The sequence below is a fragment of the Lagopus muta genome, chromosome 5 (assembly GCF_023343835.1).
Source record: "Lagopus muta isolate bLagMut1 chromosome 5, bLagMut1 primary, whole genome shotgun sequence".
Taxonomy (NCBI): domain Eukaryota; kingdom Metazoa; phylum Chordata; class Aves; order Galliformes; family Phasianidae; genus Lagopus; species Lagopus muta.
In genome coordinates, this window is record NC_064437.1 from 48,889,949 (window position 1) to 48,906,605 (window position 16,657).

The 16,657-nt window shown below is 39.9% G+C and overlaps 2 protein-coding genes across 11 annotated transcripts in view; one reads left to right on the forward strand and one right to left on the reverse strand.

Annotated features, from left to right (window-relative positions):
• Positions 1-7,756, forward strand: part of WDFY4 (WDFY family member 4) — a 135,968-nt gene extending 128,212 nt beyond the window's left edge. For all 10 annotated transcript variants that reach the window (XM_048946095.1, XM_048946096.1, XM_048946086.1 and 7 more), the window contains 4 exons: positions 2,977-3,159; positions 3,980-4,067; positions 6,260-6,371; positions 7,362-7,756. In XM_048946095.1, the coding sequence (XP_048802052.1) occupies positions 2,977-3,159; positions 3,980-4,067; positions 6,260-6,371; positions 7,362-7,428 (450 nt within the window). In that variant the 3' untranslated portion in view covers positions 7,429-7,756. The remainder of the gene's footprint in view (positions 1-2,976; positions 3,160-3,979; positions 4,068-6,259; positions 6,372-7,361) is intronic.
• Positions 7,757-13,536: 5,780 nt separating this feature from the next.
• Positions 13,537-16,657, reverse strand: part of VSTM4 (V-set and transmembrane domain containing 4) — a 32,370-nt gene continuing 29,249 nt past the window's right edge. Inside the window, exon 8 of the mRNA XM_048946123.1 lies at positions 13,537-16,027. Within this exon, the coding sequence (XP_048802080.1) occupies positions 15,902-16,027 (126 nt within the window). The 3' untranslated portion in view covers positions 13,537-15,901. The remainder of the gene's footprint in view (positions 16,028-16,657) is intronic.

Here is a 16,657-nt window from a genome sequence, read left to right on the forward strand (position 1 = left end):
TTTAGTTTACAGAGCGTGAAGTATTGGATCTGGCTCACCCATAGCCTTGTTGCTTCCATTATTCCATTAATTTCTCCTGACGTTCATGGAACAGACCGCGGCCAGCTAATACCTGTTGGACCTCAGTCTGCCACCTCAGCTGACAACTTTCTTACACCCTTGTAGTGACAGTGTTGTTTTCTTTTTGCTTTCCCTGCTACCACCAGCTGAGAAGCATGCTGCTGATAGCAATGGCTGGATTTGCCTTTACCAGCAGTGGAAAAATTCTTGTTGTGGTCTGGGCATAGCTGTAACTGCATGCATGCTGATAGGAAAATATTCTGTGTTGGATTTGAGCTGTAAACACTCTTGGTGGGATTTTTTTTTTTTCCAACCTTCTATCTCCCAAGAATGTTGCTTGTACATTTGTTTTTTATATGTCTTTTAGTATACTAGAGCAGGGTTCCAGCTGCTCAGACAATTTGAGCGTGCATCTAGCACTGTGGTTTGTACCAAGAGAGGCAAAGTTATTTAATAGAAGTAAGACTAAGTAGACATTCTCTACTTAACCTGTGTCATATTAGAATTCTACTAACCTTACAGTCTGATGGCTAATGATTGAGGATGGGATTTAATTAGTCTGTTCAGTGTCAGCTCAGCACTCAGCCCCAGGAGTCTTGCTTAGCATTACGTGGCTGTTGGCTTTGAGCAGCCAACTCACTATACCTGGTGATCCCTTGAGATGGTAGTTAAAATTGTACTAAGCATTCAGAAACAATTGGGTGGGCTGGCAAAAAAAAAAAAGCCATGGGCTTCAGACCTCAAGATAATGGAGTCCTCTTCATCTTACACATCAGCTTACCATTAACTGTAGCTGTTTGAGCTGGTGGCCCTTCATCTGAGCTATTGAAAAATAGGATGGTCTGTGCCAGGAACACTGTGGTGACGGAGCCAAAAGCAGTTCTCCAGCTTGCTGGATTGTAAATGATAAAACTGATTGGACAATAGCCTGCAGAAAGGTTCATTTACCTTGAAAAACCTTGGGAAATTATGTTTGAAGGAGAAAGCATAGCAGGATGTTTCATTTTGAAACTTTTGTTTAAATTATGTCTTTATATAGTGTAGTGGAGATAGAAATAATGCTTACATTGCGTTAAGTATTTCAGTTGACACAGAATTATGATTTTGGTAATGAGGTTTTTTTTTCTTGAAAAATTCAGAACATTTTGAAACAAAGATTTGTAGGAAACAAATTTCAGAATATCATGTACTCCCATGCTGATGAGTTTGCTGAAATTTAATCTCTTTAATTACTGGTAATTCTGTGTTAAATATGCTCTCCTTGTTTTATCTTCAGAATTCTGAAGAATTCTGCCCTCCAGTGTGAAAAGCTCTGTGCTCAAATCAGGCAGAGATGAAGTACAACATTAGTAAACTGGGCAGCCTGATCTAGTTGTGGATATCCCTGTTCATTGTAGGGGAGCTGAACTAGATGACCTTTAAAGGTCCCTTCCAATTCTAAGGATTCTACGATTCTAGTTGATTTAAACCAGATGCGCACTGCTAGCTTTAAGGGCACACCAGCCATTCCCAGAATCATTGACTTTGCTGGTACTATTCTATTTAACTAGTTCTTAGAATGCATCGAGGGTGAAAAGTGTGGGTGGAATTTCAGTTAGTTTCTTGATCAGATTTAAAGGTACAGCACTGGCTTTTGGTTTTCTAAGTTACTTACTCCAAGGGATTATGTGTGCATTTGCTTCTTATGTATGGTCAGACCATGAACCTTCACTGAAAGAATAGGAGAAATACTATTGCAAAGATGTTTTCTGCATTGAATGTGCAGCTCACTGAATGCTGAGCTGGTTATTACTAGAATGCAAAGCAGTACAAAAATGCGATGACATTAAGCTCCCTGTGAGGGGCAGAGGAAGATTGTGAAATCACCAAAGGCTTCACAACTAAGGAAGTAAGCACTATCGCCTTATTTAACAGAACGTTTATTTGTATATCAGTAAAATTTAAAAGCTCTAGTTCTGGCCCAGAATCTGCACTAGGTGCTGACTGCGTACACTTGCTGTCCCTGGCAGTAGCTGAGGATCAGCTGATGCTCTGCCGGGCTATGCGCTGACTGAAAGGTAAGGGCAAAAGATAGCAGTTAGCTTTCTGTACTCTTTTCTTTGTTTACCTCTTTTTCTATGATTCTTTGAATCCTTTGTCATGTTCAAAAATTCTTTCTTGATGGATAAGGAGAGGATTCGATTGCCTTACATAGAGGTAACAGACTTATCTTGGTGCAGCCCGCTGTGCTGTAACCCTGCGCAGTCTGTAGGCTGCCTGGCTGTGTTGTGTGCCCAGGACTGCAGAATGGTACTGAGAACCTCCTTTGGTCCTCCCCTGCCCAGTTGTAGGAAATGGATCTCAAGGTTGTATTTGTGTTTAGCATGAAACATGGCATTGCTTTTTTTCCTTTTTTTTTTTTCTTTTCTTTTTTCTGACACAGCATCAGGTGATCTGTATCTGACACGTCTGTGCATTTTTATCAACAGTTGGAGCTAAGATCATTTTGGCAAGTCAAGAGCACAAAACTAGAAAAACAAGTATTGAGGCTTGCATACTTAGGAGGATGTGAAGGAAAGAGATGCTGAGATAGTTTGAATAAAAAGTGCCAAGTAATTAAGTGCTTAGAACCAGCAAGACTACAGGAGGGTGGAAGTAGACTGCAGGGTGTGATGTTCTGTGGATATTTGATAGCCTCAAACTATTTTGTAAAAGGAAATGTCATTCAAAGTGTCACCCAGTGTCTTTTATTTTATGAATGGGCATTGCAATTCTAGCCCAAGTTACTAAATGGTTTCTGTTGAATATGTGAAGGCCTCCCCACCTTGAACCAAAAGTTTACTGCTGATTTGCATCCTTCTAAATCCATTAGCTCTGCCCTACTGTGAGAAGAACGAGTGTAGGATCTTGAAAACATTGCCTTTTGTTATGTTACAGGGTGATATTGCCTCCTGTGCTGGATCTTACCTCCACCTATGGACAGTCAATGGCCAGCCTCTTGTGAGTGTTAACACCACCTGCAGCCCCAAGAGCTGTATTGCTTGCTGCTGCTTTGCTGAAGTGATGGACTGGGATACACGCAGCATTGTCATCACAGGAAGTACAGATGGAGCGGTCAGGGTAAGTGGCCGGGGGGTGAGAAAAAGGGGAATCCTAATTCAGTGTAAACCTGAATGGAGGGACAGAGCTACTAAAAGCCCATGCCACTTTCTGAACAGGGCAGCACAAGGGAAAAAAACTGAAAACTGGAGGTAAAGACTTCCTTCTTATCAGGTTGTGTCCTCCTCGATGAGGAGTGTCTGTCATTTGGGAAGACTTTTGAAAATACACTTTTCAATCTGGTTTGTTTTTGAAAGCAAAACTGTTATTGCCCATCAGGAATATGTTTGTGTTTCTAGGAAAAACAGTTCCTCACAGGGAAAATGTAGTGCCTGGCACTTCTGTAGCACTTGCTAGTGGGTGTCAATGCGTTGCCTAAAAAAAAAATCAGTATGCACTGCCTTTGTTTCATAAATGGAGACATAGATGTGGTGCTGGTGAGAAAAGCACTGAGATTCACTTTTGCATAAGTCAGTACTGCAGAACCCTTCGGGATCCATAGTTTCTGAGAGTTTGTTCACAGCTTAGTTTATTACATCATGTTCTCAGGAGCAGAAGGTTTTTCTGGTTCTGCCTCCAGTCTGGTGAGAGAGCTTCCTGGATGACTGGGATCATGGCTACTGCCCTGTTTGGAAACCCTGCCAGCTCCCCCCATACCTTTCTCCAGTGTGACACACTGTAACACGGTGGAGGGGAGAACCATGCCAAATCCTGCTCAGATCATAAAGTCCAATTTTCACCCCTTACTAGGAAGAAAACAACCCTGTCTCCCATGTGATTATTCTGTTACAATCTGTTGTGTTTTTTCTTTCTTCTCCTTTTCTCCTCTTTGCTGGCACAGCTGTGGAAGACTGAATACACCACTGGCCCAGAGCAAGCTGCTGGCCTGAGCTCGCAGAGAGGAACTGTGGGAGAGGCAAGCAGCCCAGGTATGACCATAGTGGGCTGTGAACTTCAGGCTGACTTACTGTAGCCCTTGTTTTATTCTGAGAAAGAGGAGGGTGTGAGAGCAAAGTGGCGTGACTGAGAGGGTTCAGGCACTGATACAGTGTGACTGTAACCAGCAACAGTAGTGGGTAGTCACTGCCATGCCTTAGAGGGAGAGTAGGGCTCTCAGCCACTAGTCTCATGGGCAAATCTGATGCGGATGAAGCTGATAGGTTCTTCATAGGTTCCATTAAGTTTGACAGGCCACCTTTCTGCATAAACCTATGAAACTAATGAACTATCCTAGTGCCATAAATCCGACTTCATTAGCATATCTGCTGGTAGCCTCTTCTAAAGTGTGCTGAGACATCAAAGCAGGCAGGTTGTTGTCTGTGCTGCCTTAAATGAGGTCAGAGTTCCTCCAAACCAGTTGGATTCCAGCAGCATGGTGCTGTATATTGAAAGCAGTGCCAAGCCGATGCCCTGTAGTTCTTACAGAGCCGAGATGTACAAGGTGATAGTGCTACAGCACTGGCTGGTATTAAAAACAGCTCAGGCTCACTTTTCTGTTCTAACAAACACAGGAACTGAAGCCTGCCAGGGAGCTTTACAGGCATGTCCTAATAGCACAGCTTGCTTCTGTTCGCAACACATTTCATAAAAAAAAATAAATAAATAAATAAAAAAAGTTGTGTTGTTAACATGTATAATTTATGCCACTTATTTGCTCTGAACCTCATTAGACATTCTCTATTGCTTCGGTTGTAGGCATACAGTTTACATAAAGGTAGTTGTAGATGTAACATCTGCATAAAAAGATATTATGCAGTAATTGGGCATTACCACTGAGATCTTCAGAAGTGTTGTTTGTGGAACTTGGCATCTGAAGTATACTTAGATTGAGATGCAGAAATATTTATAGGTACAGAGGCATATTGAAAATGCCAGACCAGATGCCCGTCTTGCCTTTTGTTACATCTCTGAGAGCAGGTAGAGCCAGATGCTTCTAGGGAAGGAGCAAGAACACTAGAGATGCCAGATGTGAGGCAGTCTGCCTGCAGAAGCTAGGCTGGTTTGGTTTCACTGCAGTCTCTAATCAGAGATTGATGCAAGTCAAAAAACAGGTTTTAACACTTTCCAGAATCCTTGTAGTGTTCAGCAGTCACTTTGCAGATTCTTTTTCCACGTAGAAGCATCTAATTAATTTTAAGAATTTTCTAAACTCTTGTCCTTCACTCCCTGTGGTAAATATTTCCATGTTAGTTTTACTCAAATACAATTGCATAGTTTTTATCTGTCAGCGAACTGAGATTTTTGCTTTAAAAAAAATAAAATTAAAAAAGTAATCTTCTTCACCCGTTTTCTAAGCTAGGACTTAAAAGCTGCCCATGGGAGCACAGCAAGATGCTTCTGTTTGTGCCTTTTTAATGCAGGATCGTAAAGGAAGACATGCTTTAATTAGGCATCTTTTGGTGTGTATGTACACACACCTGTTCTCGCACAAGTGTAAGGAAGCATGTTCTCAGATGCATGGAGCAACAGCATTCCTTATTGAAGAGCTGAAGTGTGATCAGCACTGTGACATTCTCCCTTAAAGTATCCAGATGATTTCAGAATTATTTTAAATGGCCAAGTATTCCCACATCTCATTCTGCACATTAAAGAAAATAAAATTAATACAAAACACAAGTCATTAAGAAGACTAAAGTAACTATGATTGAATTATGTTGTTAGGTCTCTGTATGTATGTGTGTGTATGTGAAATGTTCTCAGCATTTAATTATTGGCTCTGTTATGAGCAGATTTAGATAAGTTGATAATAACAGGGCTTTATGTAATTTCTTTTTACTAGGCAATTATGAGCTGTATTATATCTTGGCAGCAAGGTATTGTGGGGCATCTTATTAAACATAGAGCCAGTGAAAACTGATGAACAATTTTGCTGAACTAGGCATGCAATTTAGAAAGCAATAATACACAAATCCAATTTAGCACACAATTGATACAGCCACACGTCAGCACATGTAACTATCATAGCCACAAATTAAATTGGGATGGGCCTATTTTGCAACAGCACAGGTTGGGATTGAATATATTTGTTCTCAACAACTTGCTGACTGTAAATAATAACAATCCCTTCCATGCTGCCCCCTAGACACTTTCTAAATATTTATTTTTTTAAACCAAACAACAGGTAACAAGTGTGGAAAACATCTTGTTCTCTTTCGGGAACTGAATCCCAGCCTTGCCTTGTCAGGGAAGCCAAGTAAGAACAGCCCAACAGTGACAGCGCTTGCTGTGTCCAGGTAATGGTTCTGTCCTTTGCATTGTAGCCTGTGCCTGGCAGGGGGCAATGTGTCAGCCTCTGTCCTAAATTCTCAGGTTATTTTATTCTGAACTTTGTGTTTTGTTTTTGTTCTGTTTATGAGTTTTGGTTTGGGGTTTGCTTTTTAAATTTCATTCAAATTCTTTGCCAAATTCAGTCATTCTAGGAGCTGGCCTGGCTAGCATCATTACATGAAGGGTGTTGGGACTGGCAATGGTCAGAGAGGAGAAAGCCCAGAAGAAGCAGCAGCTTTTGAGTAGAATAGTTAGTGAGATTAGTAGATGCTGTGCTGTCTCTGTACCACAGGAAAAACACTGTCCAAGCAATTGTTGGAGATGCCATCTCCTGAGAAGAAATGTAATATGGAAGTTTTTGGCTAAAGGATAACTTTGCAGTTAAACTCAGCTTGCACAGCCAGCAATATTTTAGTTTATTCAGTCCCCCTCTTGCAGTGTCATCTGGTGTAATATTTGTTGCTATCTTCTACCCCATGATGTTGCAATGTTCTGTAAAACAGCTGCTCTCTTCATCTCCAGAAGTGCTGGCATTTTGATGGTTGCTAAAATGATCCCTGTATTTTCTATACTGAGAGCTAGAGTTCTTCGTGTGATACTTATATGCATGGAAAGTGGGAAGGTGTTGCTGACTCCGCATGCAGCAAAGTTTTCAGTATGCTGACAAGTCTGAATTCTGAAGCTGCCCAGGTGATTTAGTTAACAATTACAGATTCTTCGGATCACAGGAAGCTAAAAGCACCTGATCTGGATTGATCAATTACAGATAACCCTCTGAAATTCAGGAAAGCGTGAATCTATTTCTAAGTTCAGTCTTATGTCTAGTCTAGATCATTGTTAACATGAGAGATTACTTGCTGCCCTGCCTGTTGCATTCTCCTAACTGCTGCACATAGAGGAGAACGCCTTATCGTATTTACTTCTTATTCTTAAATATTTTTTCTCTCTTTTTCAAGAAATTCCTCCAAAATTCTAGTTGGTGATGAATGGGGAAGAATCTGCTGCTGGTCTGTGGATGGGTAGGAAGGACTGATCAGGAACTCATGTTTTCAGCCTTTTGAATGGAGAGAAAAGAGCATGAAAGAGTCAGAGACATCAGAAGCATATGTCTGGGGACTGAATCTCAAAGGAATTGTTGGAGTGAGAGTGCAGTCAGCTTTCTTCAAATCAAATAATGGACTCCAGAGCTGTGGGAAAGACACTGACAGACATACAGATAATAAGAATTCATGGTATTTGTCCTTGGAAAATTTCTGTATTTTAAATGTTATTTTAAATACTGAATTTGACATAATACTTTGTTGTTCACAAATAAAGGCTTGCAAATAAAGTATTCTTGATTTGTGCTGAAGAGCAATGTAGCTTAGTAAAATGAACCAATTCTAATTTTACTATCGCGACATCAAAAACTACTGAATCTTCAAACTGTTGTTAACCGAATTTGTAGCAGAATCTTTGTTCTTACCAACATTACAGGTCTCTTCTTGACATTCCTCCCTCCTGAATCTGCGTTATTTTCCCCCTCCTGCCTTCTTTCTTGGACATGTCGTGATGTTACCTTGACCATCAGTATCACTACTTAATTTCATAATCATTCTTTGTGGTAGAAGTGGATTTTTGTATTGTAAGAAAGCTGAGGCCATAATATAACAAATACAAATGTGATTTATGTTCCTAGTTGAAATGGAGGAAGTGTGAAAAATCAAGCTCCTTAACATTTTATTAGCAAATTTGAGGGAACTATTGCTGATATATATATTGCTGATAATTCCCCCTCACTTCTCCTGTCTTGCTTTGGTAAATAAGTTACATGTCTTAGCTTATTAAGGGAAGGCCTGAGAAACCAGTTAGGCAGAGTGGCTTCCTGGACATCACAGCCTGGATCAGGATGGAGCCTGGATGAATACAGAGGACACTGTGTCCGTGAAGATCTGTGTGTTCATATCTGCATATGTACCCTTGGACAGCCAGAGCCACAAGAGTTCCATGATTTCCACTGCACTGACTGCTTAGTGCTGCAGGAGAGAAGCCATGTGTGTGCTGTGCTGAACAGGAACGTGCAGAACTGCTGTATGTCATAATCTTGGTGCTTAGAAACTTGCAAGCATCGTTCGGAGGAATCAGGAGTAGATTTTACTTGTCTTGCTTATACACCATCTTTTGTCTTCCTGTAGGCCAGTGCTTTGTTCACAGCTTGTGTTCTGAACTATATTGTTGAATGAGCAAGATTTCCTATGGCAAACAGCTTCCTGGCTTCCCCAGTGTCAAGACAGATCCCTTTCCTCATGTCCTGCCTAACCTCCATCTTGAGTGAGGTAATCACCTATAGTAATTAGTGATCAGCTCAGGAAGGCTGCATTATGTCTACACAGATGACCTCCCTGGTTAAATTTCCTAACCTCCCAAGTGCATGACTTGATGACTCCAATACCAATACCACCTCCAGTACCACCTTTCTGTGTTTGGTGAAAACATGCACTTGGAAGTTGGCCAAAATTCACCACCCTTATTTCGGATAACCCTCTTTTCACGCCCAGCTTTCTTGAGGACTGGAGAAAGATCAAATGCCAGAGAGTTCAACAATTAGGTACACACTCCTTTTTAAGTTTCCTCTCTCTGCTTGCATTCCTTAAAAGTAAGCTGTGATTTGGTTACACAGCAGGATTTGGACTCCTGTCAATTGTGAATATAGCTTTGCTGAAACATAATAAAGGAAATTAAGAGCCATGGAAAAAGCTTGCTACCCATGCTTTCATTTACCTATTGGACTTTTTGATGGCTTCCTAATTATCTGCTCCCTTTGTGTTTTCATCTAGCCTGTCTTTGCCAGCAGCAGACATTCCCTTTCTTAGAGCCAGCTCCAGAAACTACTTTGCTGCCCACACAGCAGCACTAATGGTACACGTCCTCTAGATAGCAACCTGGCTTTGTCAGGCATAAGCAGAGGCCACTTGAAGGTGCAGATTAACTGTGCATGGATTTGGCAGTCTAATCTCCTTGAGCCTTACATTGTTTTTCTTACATCTTCAGTGAGACATCAAGTTGTGGATCACAGAACAAATCCAGAGTGTATGTATGAATGGGAGTCATCAGGTTAAGAACAGAAGTCTTTATGAGCCAACCTTTTCTAATACTCAAGGATATTTAATCTGGGAGAATATAATAGCTTCTCTAATAGCTAATGGGATGTAGGGGTGGAAGATCTAGAATATGTTTTTGAAAATAAGCAGGTAAAGCAATTCCACAGCAAATGCTTTCAGCATAACTCCATTGCTTCTGTAAGAGGCATGATGCAGACATCACTAGAGCATTGTAATGATCTCAGAAGCAACTTTTGCAAAGTGTAAGTAGCTTGGGGTGAGAATTACCTTTAAAAGAAATCCAGTCCTATTAGAAGACAAAATGCAAAACAAAGGTGCAGTCTTAACTCTGCCCTCTAGGTAAACCAAGAAGTAAAATATACAAGAGAACAATGTTTACATGACTTTAAAAACCAGCTTAATCTAATTGGGGACTGTGAAACCTAAAATGCCTCAATTGCATACATTTGGTTTTTGCACAGACCATGCTGCCTCCTGGTTCTGGAATAGGAGTTTTATAATTGTTACAGTGAGCATTGAATACTGTCTGATTTCTGTTGGTCTGATAAGAAGCCCTGCCTTCTTATTTTATTGACACTACAGGAATAACCAAAATATGATGCAAAGTGTAGTAATGTAAGTTGTTGTCTTTGAATGTTGCAGTTGGTGAACAAGCAAAAGACACTTATTTGCTCTGACAGTGAGACCATGCACATTATAAACAAGGGATTCTGGTAATTTTACTGAAATAACTGTGGTTGCTGCCAACCTAGGAGTTTGTTTGGGAAGGTGAAATGCTCATTTGCTCCATTACTTTTGCCTGTCCTCTGCCTGTGATCTCATTTTTTTGACTTTGGTTGTGCAAGGGCTCAGTTGATGTCGTAAGGAGTGTAGCATCACATGGTGTTCCTGATGGGTTGAAGCTCTGGGCTGCTTTTGGCTCTTCAGAGCCCGATTATGAGCTAAATATATATTCAATATTTGGGCTGTATATTTACAGGCCCTTCCCTGTGCAATGCTAGGTCTGTGATAAGTGGGAGGAGGCCCACTAGAAATCTACTCAAGCAGGTCTAATTGTACCAAATAGAACGGCTCAGTAGAGTGGAAAATAGTCCTCATATATCTACCCGAAGAAGATAATGACCTTTTAAATAACAGAAGCAATTTTATTTCAATACTCCAATTACTCTGAACTCTCAAATGTCAAAGTGCTGGGCACTTTCAAAATAACTTAATTTGGACATTTATAGCACTTAGACATCGCTAGTTTCTTATCTAACCTAATTATGGGTTGTACAGGAAATTGCAAAGCATCCCAATTAATGTTATTTTTTATAGTGATACATGGAAGTGGCCTTTGCCATTTGCTGTCATCATGTGCACAGTGATTTACTCATTTGGACTTTTGAGCTGGTTCCCTGTCAGGACAGAGCTCTTCTATTCTCTGACTGATCTTTGAAAGTAAGTGAGGAAGAAGTAGGGGTAGAAGTGAATGTAGTTATGTTTGCCTGGGGGATTTGAAGGGCACAAATTTCAGTAAGAGCAGAGTGACTTTGCAAGGCAGGACCATTTCAGGCATGAAGATGCCATATAGAATAATATCAGCTGGCTTGCAGCTTCTCTGAGTACTTAGGCCAGGATTCTTCAATTACCTCTCAGCCTTGGGATGAGTGCAGTGGAATGAGGCCTCATTTTTCCTGAAGATAATCCAAATGGATCTATGTTTAATTTCTCAGAAACGTGGAGCTGTAATTAACTGTGTAATGTATCTGCTGTCAAATATGTCCAGTGCCAGCACAGAAGATACAGAAGATGAAGTTAAAAAAAAAAAACAAACAAAAAAACAAAACAAAGAAGATCTCATTTCATGAGGTTCTCTATGTACAGAGCCATAATGCACTGTTGTGTTCTTATTCACTTCCTTATTGTGAAATATTGCTGCTGGATTTTAACCAGAGTTCAAGAAGCATTTGGACAACGCTCTCAGAAATATGGTTTGAATTATGGGTGGTCCTGTGTGGAGCCAGGAGATGGAGTATATGATCTTTGTGCAGCCCTTCCAACTCAGGATACTTTACAATTGTTTGATCCCCTGGCGTTTGATGTACGAGAGTCCCAGCTTTTGCACAGCAAGGAGAAGTTTGACTGCACAGACTTATGTTATTTACTGAAATAAAGAACCTGTGCAGCTCTCAGGTAGAAGCATAAAACTTCTGAGGGCTGGGCAAAGAAAACAGCAATGTTGATGAGGAGCAAGAAAGTTAACATAATATGATGGCAGGAGAGGTAGGGTTCTTGCCCTACCTATTGTTGCAGTCAGTAGAGCATGTTGCTTTGTTTAGCCTCTGAGCAGAATGTGCAATACACAATAGCTGCCAATTTGCTGAAAGAGTTGAGGCAGCTCTGAGAGGGGATGTTTGAGATTCATGAGTTGGAGCAATGGCATGGAGTGATTAGGGCTGTGAGGAGAATATGGAATCCTATTGCTTTGAGTTTTTGAGAACAGGTGAGACCAGCCTGTAACACACCGAGTCAGGTTAAGTCAGACTGAGTTAATCCAACTTTTAGATCAAATGATGGACTAGCTGGCATCTCACAATCACCTCTATCTTTATTTTCTCCTTTCTGAAAGGAATAATTCAAACTTGGAGTCTTCAACTTATATGCAGCTTTTCCATCTACTCTACCTCCCAAGTAGGGTAATAAAATTGAGACATACTAAATGTGGAACAAAGCACAGCAAATGAGTATATTTCAGATTAGCAGAGGAAACTCAAAAGAACAACCATTATCTAGTAAAATTTAGGGATTATATGTTTCACCCTGGCAGTTTAGACTGTGACTGCCAAAATGATCGTTGCACTATGATGTTGCTTACCAGTTTTGATTTGGAAAAGATCTCTAAATAAAAAATCAACAGACTGTGACTATGTATAAAAAATCAAATAAAATTTCAGCTGATCTGAGTCCAGCTATGCCAGCAGAACTTGGCCAAACCCTGGCTAAGGATATAAGTTGTTTGAACTTCTTAAAGAAGAGAACTCCACTATTCTGTTACTGTTATTCTAAAACAAATAATTTGCTTGTAATTACAGAGATAATGACATTCCAACCACACCTACCATTAGAAAGTTGTAATAAAGAGTGATAAAAACTCCCCTTCCTTGGGCTGCAAAATCAACTCCCACACAGCCTGCAACACTAATATGATTTACTCCTATTTGCTGGTGGAGGATTCTGGTAATAAAATTTAATGTGGGGGAACAAGGCGCATTTAACCAAAGCTGTACACATCTCTAATTCTGTTTACAGCTATAGAGTGCAGTACATTAACATTTAACAATCTGACACTAAATTGGTCTGAAGCTAATAGAGCTGTATTTGTTAAAATTTCAACACTGGGCTGTTTTACCAATGACACCAGAAGGAGTAACCAAAACTGTGTGACTCAGCAGATTTCAACCACTGTTAAATAAGGTCTTAAGAATCTTCATGGGAGTTCCTGTCGCTAAAAAAAAAAAAAAAGGTGGACCACATTCAGCTCTGCTGCTATTCTGCTTAAGCATGATGGAGTTAGGTCGGAGTGAACTTTACCTTGCATTTCCTGTTAGGAGCTAAATCCATTTTATTCTGTATTTCTACTAGGTTATACTCAATGAAAGTTTCTTCTCTGTAGTATTGAATTGCGTTGAAACATAGAAATGCACAATTACTTGCAAGGGGAAGGATAATGTTTTACTTTCTCCAGTAAAATGATCTCATACTAGTAAATCTGGATGAATACTGTGCAAGAAGCAGCTTAGGAGATATCTGCTCATGAAGACAGGTGCTATCCTAAATAGTGTTTCCAACCTCTCTTGACTCAGCTGTCAGGATTCTGCTGTGATTTACATCAGTCACAAATGGAAAACATTTAAAAATCATGGAATTTTCTGCAGAATGAAAAATTCAGTTCTCACCTACTGAGATCATCTTGTGCCTTGCATTTTGACAAATAATTTTATTCATATTATTCTCTGAAAGCAATAAATCCTACACAGACCAGGAGAAATTATCTCAACAAAAAAGGTAATTTATTTAGCTCAATTAACTATTATTTGGGGGAATTAGATATAAAACATAAACAAGAATATATATATATGTATTAACACACAAAGAATGGTATTCATTAAAATACTGGGCATAAACATACAGTAGAGGACTTGTCTGAACAATGGATATAATGGCCACTTGAATATAAAAGCAATGTATATATACCAAACTTGTGTAGTTTTTGCAATTAAGTGACCAAATTAGTAATGTGCTAGGCTTGTAATTCTTTTGGAATTAAAAATACTAATAAGCCCTGTAACTTTCCAATGCTTTCCTTACAGCTCTCCTCTCTGAATATTCAGACTGTGAATGTTATGGAATGTATCCTCTGAATGTTTAATGATTCTTTAAGCACCAGGTTTTTTTGGTCAATGAATTGAAAGCTCATGAGTGAATAAGGAATGATGCCATGTTGTTTTGGTGGGTGATTAAATTCCTGCGGTAATGAGAAGGCAAAACAAACATCCTTGACAGCTCATGAACCCAAACATAAAAAATGCAAATAATTGCTAGCAATAAACCTATTAATAAAAGCTGGCTTTAGTTTGGAAAGAACCACTTCAATGAGAAGCCAGGGGTGGGATTAGTACTGTACACAAAGGCCAGCCTGACAAATCTTGAATTCTTCTCTTATGAGAGAAGTTTTCAACTAGCATGGAAACAGGTGGCTGCATTTTACATTTACTCAATCTGGCTGCAAGGTAACAGTTTATGTATGAAACGTAATCTCTATCCCCATTCAAGAAAAGTCTAAAAGCAGTTAATATCATGAAGTTAAAGCAGTTAATGTCATCCAAAGACTGCTCTTCTCTGTCACATGTTCCTCCCTGAAGTGCTGCTATTGCCCTCTGTTCCCAAGTGCCAACAGCAGCATGAGGGTTCCCAGCTGTGCTCTGAGCCCTGGCATGAACTTACTGTGTCACTGTGAAGACCTGACCTGTGAAGGAAGAAGATACCTGGATAAACTTGATTAAATTTCAAAGCACGTGGCCCACCAGTGCTACTCAAAAACCCACAAGTTGCTGAATGAATGCCCATCAGGAGGCTGCCTCTGCCTTATGTATGCCTAGAGAGCACCTGGCATATGCTGAACATTAGACATCCAGGCCTGAGAGTGGGCTAAAGAACCCATGCTTTTATGTCCCTGTTAACTCTGCAGTTACTCAAGGATTAAAGCTTCCAACAGCAGAAAGGAGCTGGGTGTTCAACCCCAACCATAAGTGTAGACAGAGCATTGCAAATTCAGGAGCTTGAAAACACCAGTCCTTTCATGACTGGCATGCCAGAGAATAACCAATTTTCATCAGTGGATATCATAGGAAAAGGAAGAGTCCCTTTCAGCTAGAAAGAGGGGAAGCAAGAAGAGCATTTGTGCAGCCTAGTTTCCTACCTCCCAAGCCATTGCCTTTCCAGAGAAACAACTCCAAGGTAAGTAAGCAGGGTATTACAGAGTTTGCTCTGTGCTAAAGGAGATGATCTGTGATTTTCCTTTCACAGCAGCGGCTTGCTAATAGGCCACGGGAGGCAACTTTTGCAGGTTTAGGAGCACCAGCCTACAGGAAGGCCAAAACCAGTGTCCTGGTTCTTGGGAAGTTTCATACTATCAGCTTTTTCCTATTCTCAACCAGAACTATAAAAGCATCAAATCCTGGAAAATATTCCCAAACTATAAATATTTTTCCTCAGATTGGTGTGGTTTAACAAAGAATGTTTCCTTTGGATTATTTTGAAGTGTTTGATTTGAAGTACATAAGAAGGGTACATAGAAAGGGAAGTTGGAAATACAGAAACCAAAATTTTGATAACTACTATGAGCTGGGGGAAGGCAGAAAAAGTAATTCTAGATATCCATTTTCTGTGGAAAAAAAATCTCAGTTTTACTGAATTAATATTTTTCTGATGGGACGAACAGCAGAAATTTGATGAACTTCTGGTCAGTGGTCTTTCTTTGGTGGAGGAAGCTGATGTGCTCTGATCCTGCTGCTGGTATTTCTGAGGTGGCTCAGATGTCCATGTTTGCAGCTAGACTTGTCACATTAGTGCCAAAGAAGGAATGAAGATTAGCACTGAAAATGTCCAAGTGGAGCTTCATTCTCTGTAAAATGGAGGGGGCAAACACTGCAAGGGTGTCTCTGGGATGTCACTTGTCAATCAGCTGCTCATTCTGTGATTACTTCCAACTACGTTTTGTTTAAAAGTCATATAGAAATACAAAAGCACATGAATGTCAATAAAAAAATATGGACATTTGTATGGTCTTTATAAATAAACAGCACAGCAAGAATTAAATAGAACACAAAGGACAGTTATACAGGCATGAACTGTTACAGCTTGTTCTCCTCAAAGAGTATCTGTGCGTAGACTGTCGTACTGGGAATGCCTTTGGCCTCCTGAATCGGCTTCATAAGTTCAAGTTCAGCATATGTTAAATTCTCTTCAGCGATTTTTGGCTAGGAGACAAACAACAAATTAGTTATAATTCCATTATCACTGAATGTAAAAATCACTTTAAGTATCCAATTGAATAGAGTGTACTTCTCTCAAGCGTGCTTGTTCTACTCTGCTGCCAACAAATTTACTCTGTACTAAATGTAGCTAATAGAGGAAATAAAAGTAACTTTTGTGCTTCACCAGTTATAGCCACAAACAAAGGAGTTGCTTTCAGGTTGTATCTGAGCTTTGGATTTCAACCCAGCTCCAGTTTGTCCATGGAAAGTTAGTCTGCATTCCTCAGAAAAGGGTTAAGTGCAAAGACTCTGGTGTTCTCATGTTGAAGACTGAGAAGGACAATTAAAAAAAGCAGCCATGCAGTTTGTTGCAGTCGCAAAACTATACCTCATAGGAAAGTATCTCTGAGACCAGGAAAGGCTCTCCAGCTGCAAACTGAAAACTGACTCAAAATTCATAAAGTTTCCCCCATTCAAGCATTATAATGGGGGAAAAAAACATACACAAAAACATGTTTTCCCGAACCAAGATTCCTTTACATTTTGGTTACTGCTATTTTGTCCTTTCTGACTTAATACACGATTCCTGTTTCCTTTAGAAGTGTTTGAATAATTACTATATTATCTTCTGAC